The sequence below is a fragment of the Melospiza melodia genome, chromosome 3 (genome assembly GCF_035770615.1).
Source record: "Melospiza melodia melodia isolate bMelMel2 chromosome 3, bMelMel2.pri, whole genome shotgun sequence".
In the NCBI taxonomy this organism is placed as follows: domain Eukaryota; kingdom Metazoa; phylum Chordata; class Aves; order Passeriformes; family Passerellidae; genus Melospiza; species Melospiza melodia.
The window spans coordinates 11,180,362-11,197,794 of record NC_086196.1 but is presented as its reverse complement, the minus strand read 5'-3'; the positions used below and the strand labels follow the sequence as shown (position 1 = coordinate 11,197,794).

The following is a 17,433-nucleotide window of genomic DNA, read 5'->3' as shown; positions in this document are numbered from 1 at the left end:
AAGTCTGTCACTATGCTACTTGGGATAGAATACAACAAACTTAGAGGGACACCTAAAGGTCCAGGTAAGATTAACCAGCTGGCTCAAGTGCTTAAGGTAGAGCTTAGGGTAAGAATCAGAGTATGAGTATCTGCAAAGCAGTGTTAGTTTCAAACACCAAAGTTGATCCATATGTGCTATCTGACCAAAAAGAAAGTACAAACAGGAAGCAGAAAGCAGGTCTTAAGCTTAGTCTTGTTATTTTCTAACTGTTGGTGGCTCCCTCCTTCGTGTACCTGACCACAGTTTCTCCTTCTATTGGAAACAAGATAGACTACAGAGGAGTAATCAAATTTTTTCATCAAAGACAAGTTTTCTGTCATGCTTCATATGTCTTCTAGACATTTGCTTGCTTGGACAGACTTTGGTTTTAAGTTTGAGTAAAGTAAGCAATGAATCCACTGGTACCAGAATGATCAGTGGTGCATATCATCCTGAAGGGAACTTAATCTCATGTGAGGTCAAAAGGAGCTTAGCCTGTCTTGAGTAATAGTGGCATCACTGCACTTGAGTGCAGTGATAGTGGCATTATCACTGAGCCATAGTGGCATCACTGCACTTGGAACACATTGACACATCTATGTGTGTGTTTTATATATATGTATAAACTATACATATTTATGTACACAGATGTACATGCAAATCCTGAACCAGAAAACATTCAAGCAACTAACTGCTTGACTTCCATGCAAGAATATCAACTTGAAAAAAACCTGTTGCAACTTTAGCACAGATACAATTGGTAACACATCAAAGAAACATCCTGCTCATGAAGATGCATGTTAATTTCATCACAGATTACAAAATAATCTGAGTTTCAGACAGGAATTGGATAAAATTGCTCCTTGTTTATCTCCTGAAATTCCCTTGAAAAAGCAAAGGCTAAGTAGTAAGTGAAAAAATTTAGTACAGCAAATAATACAAAAAAAAAAAAAGTGGTGTTCTCTGCTTTACTCTCTTTTTTCTTCTCTAAGTGTAAATCTTTCTGAAGAAAACATGTAAAACTAATTACTTCTGAGGCAAGCAACTGCTAAGTGACTATCTATGTAAGATTATTAGCTATGTACTGTGTGCTATTTAAGTGGGGAAAAATTTTAATAAAAAGATATTCAGGTGTTTTGATCCAAACTTACACAAGCACATTTAAGATTGGTCCTATTGTTAACATTACTCTACTTGTTTGCCCCGTGATAGTACTCAGAAAAACAAAGAAAAAGCTAACAGCAGGTTAGCTTGTTTTTCTCTCTGTTTTTTAGACTTATGTTTCTCTGGCACCTCAAGCAATCCAACAATGGATTTGCTTGATGTACCAGAGAAAATACATTTTCATAACATTCCTAATGGATGAGATATACAAAACTTGAGAGCTCACAGCATTGTCTAGGCATTAGTGATCACAATGATAAAAACAATAATGGAATATTGTACTAACTGGCAAAATAATACTATGGGAAATTGTAATGCCTGGGCCTTATCAGCAGAGGAGTGGCAGTCTGCTCTATTTAATCCATGCACAGCTCTGCCAGAAAGCAAACGGAAACAGTGTCCCCATTCTATCTTTCTGAATGGAAATGCTGTGCTACTGTACAAGTGTCAGGAAGAGACAATCCTTCATGGTATCTTTACTACAGCACTTCTGTGATTATAAAGAGTCAAGACTTGCAGACAGAAATATAGGATTTAGAGACCTGTACATTGATCCAAATGTTGCCAACACAGCAGTAGTACTGCACTTGAAAGATCTCTTTGTAGTACATACTCATGTTGTTGGCTGGCTGTGATTTAGACAGAAAGGCTAGACCTAGTGGTAAAAGCTGTAGTAAAAGTAGTTCTCACACTTCTACAGACATTCCTTTTTCTTTTTTGCTCATATTCCTGGAAAGACCACCGTTAATGTACAAAAAAAAAGAAGCCTGAAGAAAACTACATATTGGTCAAACAATAGCAAAGCAGATATGAACTGGGTCTACTGTACGTAGACTCCATGCAAAATCTTGAGTCAAAAGGCTCCTCTTTTTGATTGTTTGGCCATTTACAAAGCACAGTTCATACACCGTGTCCCTGATGTTTCTGGGAATCATTGCTGAGGTAACACCAGTGGAGGATTCTGCATATATCTGTCACACTCCTCCTTAACTACTGTCAATAGGCCAAACAACCTTGCTAGACTCATGGGACTATTTTCTTTAGCAATTTATCAACCTTCAGGCTGGCCCAAAGGTAGAGATGAAGGCCTTGGGTTTTAGGTGAAGGCCTGGGCTGTAACAGGTTTATAGCTGTTGCCTCTTGCATTTATTGGGATTGATTCTTAATACTTCCTTCACCATTATCAAGGAAAGCAAGGGTAATACTATCTATTAATTCATGAGAAAGTTTTAGGACAAAAATTTTTTCAGGGCACTGAAAGGTCACTATATAAGCTTATTAGTGGCAAACAAGAGGCAGACAAACTACAAAAATTTCTTTAAACACGACAAAGCTGAACAAACTATTCAAGTCAATCAAATACTAGTAAAAACTGGTTTATGATTCCACCTGAACAGAGTTCAAAATGCAAACTCCATGTCATCAGTCAGATTACGATATCAGCTGCCTAGAACAGGTTATCGGTAAAGGTTACACATCTGATGTCTGTAACTGGTTATATCTGCAAAACAGCTGTAAGAGTCAGCAACCACATTCTAACCAAAAAATCAGAAGATTGGGGATGACAGTAAACATTGAAAGGAGCAAGGTGAAGATGAAAAAATGTATTTGGTAGCTCAAGCATTCTGCTGCCATGGAAATGTTACTGAAAACTGACATTTAAATATTATCTGCATTCAAGCACCAGGGAGAAACACAACACTCATCTGTAAGCATTTGAAGAGAAGAGTTTTCATAAAGCCTTTTATTTTATATGCTTTTGCATGCTTGAGCAACATTTCTTTCACAGTAGATCTACCTGTTCCATTGGCTGCCTCCTATATCTTCAATAACCATCAGGAAAAATGAAATCTACTATTAAAAAAAAAGTAGTATTTCCATGAAGAAAAAATGAAAAACTAAAATCTTTGATCTTAAGTATTAAAAACATACACCAAAAAAATCTTCTCTGGGAAGGACTTTTTAAATTAATTTTTAAAAAGTCACCCAATCCCATGTCTGAGTCTATAATACCATATCATAAACCCTTGGGAAATTAAAGTCTGAGCATCATGTATGCCACAAATTCTATTCTTACTGATAATACTCAAATTTTTCCTCTACTGAACCATCATTACAAGGTTTTTGGTGTAAAATTGCACCACCTATTGCAATATTTAATGAACTAAAATTTTAATTTAAATTCAGTATTAGGGATGGAAACTGACTAGGTAGTTTCCTCTGATCCTAAACCAGCAATATTCATTAACTGTGATGATGATGTTCTTTGTCAAATACTACACATGTCCCCCAGTATTTAACTGACAAGATTCTTGTTATTCTGGGTAGGCATTTGTACAATATGGTAATGGAAGCCTGTTTTGTGACTAATTATGAGGCAGTGAGATTAGAATCTGTAATACATTAAATACTTTAAATACTTCTCTAGCTACAAGTGTGTGCATGGCTATGCTGGTACCATTGAAAGGCACTTAAAGAACAATGCAATCATCAGGCACCCTCAACATAGGATCAAAAAGAGAAAGACTGTGTAACTAATTTGATAACCTTCTATGACAAGGTCACCTCTCTGGAATTAAGAATTAGGCAGTGCATGCACTCTCTCTGGATTTTAGTAAAGCTTTTCAAAGTAGTAAATACTGTCCCTCTCAGCACCCTTCTGCACAAGCTGTCCAGCTGTGAGATGAGCTAAGTGTAAAACCGGGCTACAAAGGTTGTAGTGAATGGAACTACATTTGCTTGGCACCAGCACTGTTCCTCAGAGCTCAGCTCTAGTGTCAGTTGTGTTCAGCATTTTGGATCCAAGAATCAAATGTACCATTAGCACATTTCATGATGATACAAAACTGGAAACTGCTGCTGATACTGTTGAGGGGCAAGATGCCTTGCAGAAGGATCTAGATAAATAGGAGCAGGGAAATTATTAATGGCATGAAATTTAACAAGTTGAATTGTCAGTTTCTGCACCTGGTATGGAGTAACACCGGGCACAAGTATGAATCAGGAGGGAAGTGGCTGGAGAGCAGCCCTGCAGAAGGACATCTGGGGTGCTGGATGACAGCAGCTCCATGTGAGTCAGCAGGCAGGAGGGCAAAGCCCATCCTGGGATCACCAAACCCAGCATTGCCAGCTGCTCAAAAGAGGTGATTGTCCCACTGTGTTCAGAGTTCAGCCCCACCTTCAGCACTGGGTGGAGTTCTGGGCCCACCACTTCAGGATGTGAAGATCCTTGGATGTATCTCCAGAGGACAACAAAGCTGGTGAGAGGGCTGGGAGGAGCGTCCTGTGAGGAGCAGCTGAGAACCTGAGGTTCATCTAGTTTGGAGAGAATGAGACTGAGGGGTGACCTCATTGCTCCCTAAAGCTTCTTGAGGAAGGAAAGTAGAAAGGGAGGTGCTGAGCTCTTCTCCCTAGTACCCATTGACAAGACACATGGGAGAGGTTCAAAGCTGCACCAGGCAAGGTTCAGACTGGACATAAGGAAGCACTTCTTTACAGAGAGGGTGACCAAACACTGGAACAGGCTTCCCAGCGTTTATGAGGTATTTGGACAATGCCTTTTAACACCATGCTTTAGCTTTTGATGAGCCATGAAAGTGCCCAGGCAGTTGGACCACAGATCATGGTTGAAGTGATCCCTTTTAACTGAAAGACTATTCTCTTCCAAAGTTAAAAAAAAAGAAATTCAAACAAAGACCTCAGCACCCAACAAAAACCCAATCAATCACAAAACTACCACCAGTAGTCTTTGATATTCAATTAAATGTGGGCATTACTCCACCAAGGTCTCTAATATTTCTGAAAAAAAAGTGAAGATTTCGTCAGCCCTCCCATTCAGTCCAACTAACTAGAAGATGCTTTTATAAGGTACATAAGGAGCGCCAAAACCACCCCCAGATCCAAGCCATTGATAGATAAAAGGGAAAGTGTGAATAACCTTGTTAAGCAGATAACTACACAGTATACTCAAATGCTGAATAATTTATTTATTTTTTATTGCAGGCAAACAAAGGTTTACTTCCTAGCTTTTGCGTCAAGTACACAGCAACAGTATTTATTTCCACCACACGATCAATACTTCAGGGTGAGTCCCTCCCAGCAGAAACACCCTATTTCTGCAGTTAAACTTATGTCATGTTTTTTTATGTCTAATAAAGAGCACAAACTCACCAGGGTACAGAAGATGCATTGGCATTGTGCTATTGTTGTCATCTGCTCCACGGGGTATTCACCAAGGCAGAGCTTACAGGACACTAAAGGGTCAAGTACCAAGTCCCAGGTAGGCCTGTATCTTGCTGTAGTCATTGCAGAGTAGTCTGAAGAACAGCACAAAAAGTAAAGATACTCCATTATTTCCTTATACTGATAGTCAGTACATCTCTGCCATCAAAAATCACATTGTCAGACATTGCCTGTTGAGTTTGTTTTTTTCTAGCAACCAAACTAACCAACATAGTTAACTTGACAGTGCCAGCATTTGCATTCCCTTGTATATCCCCTGCCTGATAGAACTGGCATATAGAAAGCAGAAGGAAAAATAACCCCACACACAATACACTAAACAGATGAAGCAAACAGGAATACCCTTAAGCCACAGGCTTTTGTCACACATTACAAACAAAAATCCCATTTCCAATTCCTGTGATTTTCATCACTAGCTACAAGCTTTCTCTGACAAACATTAAAATTTTCTCATGACGTTCCTTAACCTCAGCTACCCAGGCAAGACTCAAAAGGTCTTTCATAAGCCAGGCATTTATTATGCCCTTTTCCAGCATGATGATATTTCAACTCACAGAGCCAGATATTTTTGTTCCCAGGAGCATGACAGATCAATCAGTTTGCTGTTAATTTTAGCAAGAACAATAAATATTTTGAGTACACTGCAACTTTTAGCCTGCAATTTCCTCCAAGCCTTTCAATATGCTGAGAGCACAACTTTGTTGTAGCAACAAGCATCTGGGGCAAATAAGAGCACAAAGTAAGCCATAAGAAGAGGTTAAAATAACCTATATATCACCCTCAAGACAGTGATAGGATAAGATCATGCAGAGCATCTTTATCCTAGGCTTCAGGGCCCAGATGGTGTGCTGTCAACTGACTAAGCAGAAAGAAAATCTCACACGTAAGAAATGTATTCCCAAAGAGAAAAGTTAATTTATGAATTTTACATGAAGAAAAAACAAAACAAAAACCCACACACTCCCCCAAAACATCTAGGGTAACTTATGGAGTACATCAAATTTTAACAACATATTTACTAGCAATGTTTTATCACTGTGACATTGACCTCCTGAGCATAGAAAATTCACATCCCAAGCTGTTGAAAGGTTCACATTATCATGCCTTCCTCCTACCCAAAATTAGGTAGTTCCTTACCATCGTTACACCAGCAGTTATGTTACTCAAATCACGGTCACAGTTTTTTCAGGGTTTGTTTTCTTTTCTTTCCTCTTTTTTTCCCCTCTGCCTCCACTACTCCTTGCAGGAACTGCTAAATTTTTAACTCATATATGTGAACTTTGCAAACCTCCAGAACTGTAACAAACTAATGCTTACTAGACTAGATTTAGGCAAATGTTCAAGAAAAATGTGCTTTTTGTCCCCCAAGAAATCACGTGCAGACTTCACAAACATTTCCTTGAAGTCCAAGTCTTTGATATTCAATTAATTGTAGGCATGACTCCACCAAAGTCCCTAACATTTCTGAAAGAAAGTGAAGACTTTGTCAGCCCTCCCATTCAGTCCAATTCAGTAGAAGATGCTTTTTATGATGTACGGAAGTACCACCAAAAGATTTTTTTCCTAGTGCAGTCAACAGGGAGACGAGGGGTGAGAGAATAAAGGTTAAGCAACCCCATTTCCAGGGCTGCTCTCGAGCACTTCCTCTGGAAGTCCACACACCAACTCAACACTGTTTCAAAGCAAAAACATGGAACAGCCCCACAGACCAGCACAAGAATAATGGCTCCACCTCACAAAATACAACTGTGCTGTGCAGTCTTTTCTGAGACTTCAACTTGAAAGTCAGACATGGTGATATGAATGAAACCCCATGATTTCTAAGGCTACTAGACTGCTTCTATACTTCACCACTACTTTTTCATTTCACTCACAAATTACTAGCAAAACCAATTTCCTTCTTCCAAACTTTGGTTTATCTGACATACACAGATTCATGAAGTATTTGAGAAGTAGTGACCAAACACATCTGCACTGGCTGCTATTAGTTATTTGCTTGTCCTGCCTAGTCTATTGCATATCTGATGCTTATGGTTCCAAGTAGATGAAACCAGGAAATGAACAACAAAGGACAGATTACCTTAAGGATGCACTTGCATACAGCAGGCAGACCAAAATCACAGCAAATTTTAAGATGTAGAATCTGACACAATTCAGACTAAAGCTCACTGAATGTATGGCATGGTTCAATTCAGAAAAAAAAAATCTATATATTCAGTGTGGGTCAATAAGTGACAACAAAGGGAAAATATCAAGCTTCCAGCACCAAGGCTTAGCCTCATTTTCTAGGATATTCAGTAGAGGTTTACTGGTATCACTGTGGTAATTCCACTTTTGCAGAACAACTATACTGCAACAACACCTCACTGGCAAATATTTCTCCTCTTTGTCTTTTGCAAAGCAAGAATCAATCAAATTAAAATGCCTTTCAAGTTGGCTTTTAATAGACCAGCAGAAACCAGCTGCCCATACAGTTGGCATCTATTCCATGCTGAATTCAGCCATGGTGATAACTGAGCAAAATCTGAATTCAGCCTCAAATGGTAGCCATTCCTGCTCTCCCCTCCTTGCCAAACACCTTCTTTTAATAAAGAAATTTTACATTCACAATGGGGCAAGGAGAGGACACAATGTCACTGATGCCATTAAAGCAAGGACCAAGAAATTTGCCACCCAGCTCAAAAAGGCTTGGACAAAATCCTCCACACCCCACTGGATCATCTTTCCTGGGTACCCCTGTAAAGGAACACAGAATGAAGCTTTTCAATGCATGGATTAGGTCTTGTTTCATGATCATCCAGCACACTGCTGCAACTAAATAATAAGCTTCTCTGTTTACATCACACATTTAAAAAAGCTTTAAAAAAAAGCATAAAATCAAGCCACAAACTTGTAAGAGACAAGTAGAAAAACACCTTCTTTCAAAATCAGATTAAAACTCCTACTGTTCCACAACTGTGGCCTCTTATGGCTTCAGATTGCATTCTCATGCTTTCTAGTCATGTGCAATATCTCAGGGAGAATGCTAAGTAATTGCAAGAAAGACAAGGTAACTGGATTTCTAGAGGAACAAGATATTGAAAAACATCTTGGTGTGTCATTGTGTTGAATGATAGCACTAGTTACTCAAACAGCCAGTAGAAAATTCTGCCCCCGTGGTTTGGCTATTTAGTAGGAGGTCCCAAGAAATAATGCTAGTGAAGGTACAGCTCAACAAACCCCGGCACACTAAAAATGTAGTTCACTGGAGATTGCGTTTCTTGCCAAACTCAGTGCAAACATAAATATTGACAGCAGATACACCAAAATAGACTTGGAGGCACAGAAAATCAGAAGAGAAGTTGGTCATCAGTTCAAACTCCCAATTCTACTGCAGTCAAGGTCAATCCCATTTATGTATTTTTGCTGACTGTGGTCAGCAAAACGGTAATACTGAATTTGTAAGATATATGGTAAGATAGCACGTGATTTTCTGGGAAAGCATCCCAAAGCAAACTGGAAGTCAGAAGTATAGGAAATAGCTTTAGTAAGAGTTTGTTCAGAGCAGTCTTGTCATAAATAATTAACAATCTGACTAATGACTGTTTAATTCTTCAATCATGCATGTCTACACTGAAAGGGAACCTCTGTGTAAAGAGAGAGAAGGGACTGAAGTCTTCTTACTGTAATAACAAAATATATATGAATGTGACTCTTAGGCATTCCTGGAGATGTGCATGGAAAAGGAAACTTTCATTATTTCTGAAGAATTAAGTGAACATGAACTATTTCTGAACAGTAATCCCTCAGCTTTTGGTCCACCTACACAGACTACATTTTCTAGTGAGAACAAGTGGCTGATAACATCTGAATAGAACAATTCTTTTTAGGCCTCAAAGAGTCGCAGAAAACAGTGAAGCAGAAAAACTGTGAAAACCTCTATGGAAGCAGAAAATAATGCAACTTTCTTCATAAAATTCATTCAAGAAATCATAAAACAATAAGATTTTTTATTGTACACTAGTCAAGTATTTTGCAGCATTGTACATTTAAACTGCAATTGCATCATTAACACTTAGGATGCATGACTGCCTATGTGAGAAGAGTGACTAGAAAATAGGGATAAATAGAAGTCATATGCAGCACACTTGCTGGTGGGTCTTTTCCACCAAGCAAGACTCAAAATAGAGATTTCAGCAGAATCTCAATTTCAGCTTTAGGTCAAGGATGAGTTTAATTTCTAAATTAAGGGCCTCAGTTCCCACTCCTACCAGACAGATAGTTAATCAAGTACACTTAAGTCATCTGGCTTAAGGAGTTAACTTAATCTGAATTTATTGACATGATGAAAAGCATGAAAATAGTAATCAAAGGAAGGGACTAAAATGGGATTTAAAATTTGGTCTCAATCTTCTTTGTCCTTCTTTATCAAAATAACTCCAATACAGGCTACTAGATGAAATCAGACATCTGCTATAGTACAGTTTCAGTATTGTGTACAAGTATTTATAGATTAAAGAAGGATATAATACTGACTGCATTTCCTGCTATATAAAGTCAAACACATCTGTTAGTACAATTGTATGGTTTTTTTTAATATATAAAGTATGTTTCTATATTATGCATTTATACCACTAATATTTATAACAAATATAAATCTGTACAAAAACCTACATATTTTTATTTATGTGGAAGAAGCCCACAAAGGTCTCAAGCAGTCATCTGTAGAAAGGCTACTATAGTGCACTCTGGAACTGACACTGCCTACCACTTATTTAAAGTCAATATTTTTGACTTTGAGCCTTCCTCTGCAGCCACAGCTGTGGCTCATCACACACAATCCCACAGCCATGGGCCATACCCTCGGGGCAGCAGGGACTACCCCCCATGATCCAGGCTGGTGGCTGAGGGCATTCAGCAACAGTCCTGGGGCTTGCATTATTTGCTACCCCTCTGTCAGAGCTAGAACTCAATGCCATTTTTCTTTGCTCCTAGGCTTTTCCAAAGATCTTCAGAAGGATCATATGAAAGAAGCCTACATGACATAATTGACCACTTTGCAAATGTTTTGTGTCCATGGCACCAGTTTTTATTATGCAACTATATCACAGATAAGGTCATTTTAAAGTCACTTTATATAGCAAATTAATTATTACATCCACCCACCAGGTAGATTTTACAATAACAATCTGGCAGGCAGACTCCATATCTCTCACTTATCAGTCACAGTTAGTTACTGGCATCTATCACTGCAGTAGCTGTGTCTCCAAGTCTTCAGCTTCACTGAACTGCCTGGTAAAGCAGAATCGCTCTCCCTGATAGGTGTCAGTCACACTAACACAAGACTGATTTACATGGATGTTTAGGGATTACTAACTTCAGAATTTTGATGCCTGCCTTGCTTATATTCTTAAATCCTGTCAACCTTTCAAATGCCTACCTAAGTCTCCAAACTCATTCATAAATCTGATCCACAATCAGCTGCACAAGTCCAGCAGATAGATATCATCCTTTGAATTCCAGACAACCCCACTAAAGCCACATTCTTTATTCCAGCAGTATAACAGGCTGCTGTTTATAGGCATAACTTTTTTCTACATGTATGAAACTTCAGCTTAGAGTAGTGCAGAAAGTCATGTCAGCTTTGTCTATTGTGAGCTCTTCAGAGCTAGCCTTTAAGTCCCTACACAGACTAACCACCAACTTCAACGTCTCCAGGTTATCTTCAAGCTATTCCAAGGCCCAAGCCCAGAAGAGATAAAAGACCGGGTATAAAAAGCTTTAGAACGCTGTCAGCAACTGCAATCTCCTGGACAATAAAGCACAGGGGAAAGAAAATCTTACTTTGAGTTGAAACAATTATTCCAGGGACTTTAGTCCACTCATGAGTAGCCACTATGTTTCTTTGCTTTACCTCTCTGACTGATAAAATCCTCTATTTTAAATATTTATATATGTATCACACACACACATATGTATATGTATATAGGTGTACAGATATAGGTGTATAAATATACAAATATATAAAGATTACATTGAAACATTACAATGCCAATAAAAAAAGAAAGAATGTGTCTTTTCACTGATAAAAGGTATCTGAACAGTAACATTGAGCGCAAAACAGAATAGTGGATTGCTTCAGGGACAAATCACTGTTAGGGCATGTTAAAAGAAGAAAAAAAAATTCACACCGATTTCTTTGCTAAATACCTGGGTAAATTTTTTCTTGTTTGTTTTCTTGAGAAATTAGAATATTATATACAGCAACCATCCCTGCCAAAACATTAGACAATGGGGTTTGATTACTGCACAGACCATGACAGATTTTAAAGATTAGAAAAAGCAATGGACAGTTTCCAGATCTATGGATATGAGAATACTGCCTATCAAATACATGGGTGGGTAGAGAGGAAAAGATTTTATTGCAACAAATACAGAAAAATAAGAGATTGTTAAAACCCCTTCAAAAGAATACTACAAATAGACATGCCATAAGCTGTCCATGCAGAAGTGCCCCAGAGAGCTAGATCCGTGCACATATTCAAAAAAACACAGTCAGTGAATGTGACAGAGCCAAAGACTTTCCTGACCTTGCATTTTCCTATGTTTGTCACCAGCACTGGTGCCACTGTGGCTTCTTGTAGCACTGCCAACCAGCAGCAACCTGAAATAAACTGGGTGAGGCTCTTATTCAGATCCTGTAGGCAAGGGTGAAAACATTCCAAAGAAAAAAAGAATCACTTCATTTCATCTGAAAGAAACTGTCGATGGGAAAGGGAAACAGAAGGGGAAGAACTGGAAGAGTCAAAGGTAAGAAAAAATAAATATAATAAAAAGAAAAATGGTGTAATAAGTAAAACAGTTGAAAACATAGGAAAGACAGGAGAAATCTCAAGAAAATAGCTGAAATAAATCAACTTCCCAGCTCATCTCAGAAGTAGTGTACTTCTATACAGAATAAAATAACAATTGAAATGGAATCCCTCTGCAATGTAACCCAAACATTCAAAATTCCCAAAAGATTACATGAACAAAAGGACAGGCGTGTAACTACTAAAGAACATTGCTGAGAATTCATGTGCCTAATCAATGTTTGCTAAGAGATTTTAAAAGCACTGGAGCAGCAGAAGACGTCAGGTAAAAGATGGGAAGCCCTTGCACTATGCCATTTCCCAGTACTGGAGTCCTAGATCCTCTGCACACCTCAGAGCCCTCTCAGCAGCCAGAGGCACAAGGCTTAAGATAATTTGAAACAGTGAGGTCAAGATGATATGCATTTTAAAAGCCTCCTCATCTCTGCTGGACGGGAAAACTCCATCCTACATAATATGAGGAGAAAAACCTAGACACTGTAGAACTGGTTTTGCAACTGGATCTAAAACTGGCACAAGTGTAACACATTTTGGTCTGGAGAGAACAAGCCTGCCTGTCTCATTTGCTTGCTTTAAGAGTCATCAACCCATTAGATCCTTAGAGACTTCCATAAACTTTACTGCAGTGAACCACTGGCTTTGAATACTGGGGCCAATACCAAGGCACCACACATAAATTACTGTATAGCTATAGGTGTGTAAAATATAATATACAAAATATATACAAAGGTGAGGGAGGTCACAGGTTAAATCACTAACAGACAAAATGTTTAAGCTCTGAGTATTTTAGAGAAGGGAACATTAGTTGCACATAGAACAGGTCTTAAAGTGAGCCAAGATGGAGCCAACCTAAAGCAGACTGATCTTAAAGTCAGTTGTAAACTAAGCACAGCTGCAAAAACCCCTCAGTGTAATCTGGCCGTCAGAAGTGACTTGAGACCAAATAGCATCCTAGCTTGTAAAGGCCACAGCAATAAGAAGGGCACAGACAATTCCACTGCTTTCTAGGGAAGCACTTTATTATCTTCCAGAAATTCCTAGACCACCCACTCAAAGTCATTTGCTTTGCTATGTCTTTCCTCCCACCCGTTATATTTCCCCATGTTTTTCTTTTCTCCTCCCCAACTCTTTTCCCCTCCACCCCCTTTCTTGTTTCCTCCTATTCTTTCCCTCCTCTCTGCTTACAAGAATTGATGAATTAATGCACTCTGGGCTGTCTCCACACAAGCAATAAATCAGTACAGAGCAGTTTGAAGCTCTGACATACCACAAGCTTTTTCCTTCTCCACAGCTGACTCTCCCAGAAAAGTAAGACCCATGTTTACACAAAGTCCAAATAACACCAAGTTTGAGCTCTGTAAGAGCTTTCTTCCAGGGGGGAAAAGAGAAAAGCCTCAGAGGCTTCAAGCTAGAAACCACATTTAAAGCTATGCAAAGTTATTGTGAAACTGAAAATATGAGCAAGGGGAATAGAGCCCTAGTTCTGCCTGAGACATTTGGACCACCTCTCAAAAGGAAATCAAAACTGTTCTTTTACTTGCAACTATGACAAAATGCATGCTTAAGGCATGCTGTATCTCCATTGTACTTCACAAGTCTCAGATGAGTACATGGGATTGAAAAACCCACCACAAACCCCCTCAAGGTGTCACTTGCATACTAACAGTGGAGCTCAGGTTTGAACAACAGCTCCTGCACTAGCTGTAAGACAGCACATATCCAAGCACCATCCCTTCCTATGCTAGATCTGAAATGCAAAGCAGATATGCTGCTGGCTGAAAGCAACATTCAGAGTGGGGTAAAGCATGGTTAACTTCCCTGTAGCTCCCAAGTGCTTGGAGAAGTTCTTTCCATACCCCCTGAGAAAACCAGCTTGCTTATGCAGCTCAGCTTATGCCTGACAGACCAGCCACCAACCTGCTTCCTCCTATTCTTTGCTGTGGAGGTAACTGCACAGGAACAGGTTTCCCAGAGAAACCTGGAGAAATTCAATAACTAACTGAACCCAAACCTGTGCTGTCAGGATGACCCTGCTTGAGCAGGGAGGTTGGACTGGATGATCTATCGCGGTCCCCTCCAGCCTGACCCACTCTTATTTCCATCTTTGGGATTTTAAACCTTTACTATTATGGAAGAGGCTTGGCTTTTGAGTTACACAAACAGAAGAGATGTCAAAAGTTATTCTAGGAATATACCAATAGAATAAGCTATCAAAAAATCATTTAAATAAAGCTTTTCTAACATCGAGTTAGCAAAATCAATTTGAATTGCAATAAAAATATAAATAAAAAAGGATGCTACCTTAGCATGGCATCTGTGTATTAGTGTAGCCTAGCACTATATAGCACTGTATTGCTATGAAGTGAAAGCTGAAGGTACTTAAGTCAATCCCTTACATCTTCAACATACTCCCATAATTCATCCTGTTAAAGAGGGAACACCTCAGGTACCAACGGTGCAGGCATTAATACCTAGTACACCAGAGTACTTTGCTGTAGATTTGGCATGCAGTGAATGTAACAGCCTACTCAGGAGAGGAACTGCCTGCTACTGTTTTGCATCATCTCCTAGCACTCCTAGACCATATTACCCCTTACCCAAATTAACACAGATGTTGCAACTGATAGCCAGTCCTGGTGTTCAGGATACACTCCATGCTGAACATGCTGGAGCACTTTTGAGTTTTGTACCTGTACAAAGCACCCACATCCTGCTCAATCTCCAACTTTTATGTGCTCATGCATATGGGTGGGAAGGATGCTGAAACACAGTCCCCACTGCCCATCTTGTGGGTCACAGTGCTGACCTGCTTACTAGCAGAAAGCACACTGGGCACACAGATGGAAAACACCTACTTAATCTTCAGTTTCCCAGCAGAGAGATCTGGTTTGCTGCATAAAGCAACTGAAATTTGCATAGACTTATTCTGGCAAGGACAAAAGCATTTTTAGGACAGCTTAAGCTTGTAGATATTATTCTAGGGGTTTATATAAAAAAAAAGCTTTGAAAACTAAAAGTCAAACAAAGAGCTTTTTCAGTGAGGCCTAATGGTTTTTAGAAGAAGTGAAATTATCAAAATTAAGTAATCTTATTTCCTAAAGAAGTAAATAGAATAAAGCAGTGATACTTATATTTAAAGCATTTACATGCACATTATTTTCCCTAAGCCACTTCATAAAATGAGCTCCTTCCACAAGTAAAAATGATCAGTCTATGTACATTACCAAAAAGGTTACTAAAGCTTATCCCACAAAAACAAAATATAGGAAAAGGCTAAGAGTTCTTTGAAAACATGCTTCTCCTTATGTAAAATAACAATGTCAAGCCTTTTACCTTGGACATTGGTTATGCCTGCAAAAGCCCTTTTCAGGACCTTGACATATATTCATATGGAGGCAGAACAGTCCCAAACAGTTTATTAACAGAAATCAACTGCAAATTCCTCTGTGGGGAAAAGATTCTCTTATGTTTGCATGGTGCACACTGCAGTGGGCCAGAGGTTACAGAAGTTTACATCAATACAAACAAGCTGGAAGACAATTCAACTAATAGCAATAGCCTTGGTACTAAATATTCTCTGCCTCAGAAAACATAAGTAGCTGAATTTAGTGAGCAACCATTTGCTGCAGAGCTGTTTGGGCATCAGGAAGTATTCTGATACAGTATTTGTCTGAGCAGTTCTGATTCCTGTAGCTTCCATCTGTTTGCATGCAGCCCAAAAAAGTAGACCAATTAAGTCAAGTTCACACTAAAATAAGGAATAAAGGAAAAAAAAAAGTTTTTCTTAAGAAGTTATGATTAAAAGACTGAATTTTAAAGTGGTAGGCAAAGATACTCTACACTTCCCAGAGGTCAAGTGCACATTTCAGATAGTAGGAAACTTTCCAAGTTCAACTCATGCTTTCCCAAACCAAACAAGACACAAACCACAGAAGCCTGCCCTCTTTCCAGCTACTGGGAAGATCACAGATGAGGTTGTTCATTATGGTCCCAACCAAGTAACATGGCACACACACCACCACCCACCTCTTCAAACATACCTCTCTATTTAAAGGGAATCCACAGTACTAAAAAAATATATATATATTTTAAGTTCTTTAGTTGTTACTTTTTCCTATTTACTTTAATGGTCAAAGTGTTTTATGTTTGGGACATTGTGAAAAAACAGCCAGAGGTCTGACATACTGGTTTAAAATAGACATTTAGAATTGCTGAAGGAGTTCTAAACCAAATAGCATGGATTACAATCCACCGTTTAAAATTAGGTTCTGTGGTTGGTTTTTAGATATTCCTAGTAACAAACTCAATCTGACTGCTTTCTTGGCTTAAGTTATTGCACCTAGCAATCTAGGAGGCCAATAATAGAAATTTCATTTTAAATATGGCTATTAATGTTCCTAAATATAGTCTACCACATGACTGACCTGTGTACCAGGTCTTAAGTCATTCTCTAGGTTTTGTTGGGGTTTGGTTTTTTTTGACCAAAGACAGTAAATGCTTGACTAGGACTTTAAAATTTGTCATGTTATTGGGATTAAATAGTTTGTTAATATTAAAACTATGCATTAAAAAAAAAGCTTTCAGGAAGGAACTAAACCTGGAACATGTTGCATGTTTAATGACAAGAGTCCACCACCAAAGAACAACTGTTCTTTGAACAGAACAACTATTAAATCATCGAAGGTATCCCACATTTCTTTTCTGAAATCCTTGGGTAAATCCTACATTGTCTACAACAGAGTATTTTGTCCTAGTTAATTGGCAAAGGCAGCCCTTGAGTTTCTTTCCAGCAGGAAACCAATTAAATAGATGCAAGGGCAAAGCAGTGCTTCTTTAAAAAAACAAACGAGAGAAGAGCACAGGAGCTGGCTGCAGCTTCTCCAAGACTTGGAACAAGCCATTCTTTCAAGAAGAGGAGACACAAAGCAGTGCATCTCCTTTATGCTGGTGAGCACAGATGGGAGCAAGAGCATCTCCACTTGAACCAAGGTGCTTGGGGGCCTTCAGAACTCACTGCACTGGGAAAGGCCAGAGCAGAGCAGTGTAGGAAGAGCCTATAATGCAACAGAATAAATTCAGGCATTTTTTCACCCACACCAAACTATATTCTACATGGAGAATAGGGAGGACTCAACATCAGACATAGGGGATCAGC

At 38.8% G+C, this 17,433-nt stretch overlaps 1 protein-coding gene across 1 annotated transcript in view; it reads right to left on the bottom strand.

Annotated features, from left to right (window-relative positions):
* RNF144A (ring finger protein 144A) overlaps positions 1 to 17,433 on the bottom strand; it is a 60,469-nt gene that overhangs the window by 22,836 nt on the left and 20,200 nt on the right. Inside the window, exon 3 of the mRNA XM_063150805.1 lies at positions 5,356 to 5,501. Coding sequence (XP_063006875.1) covers positions 5,356 to 5,490 — 135 coding nt within the window. The 5' untranslated portion in view covers positions 5,491 to 5,501. The remainder of the gene's footprint in view (positions 1 to 5,355; positions 5,502 to 17,433) is intronic.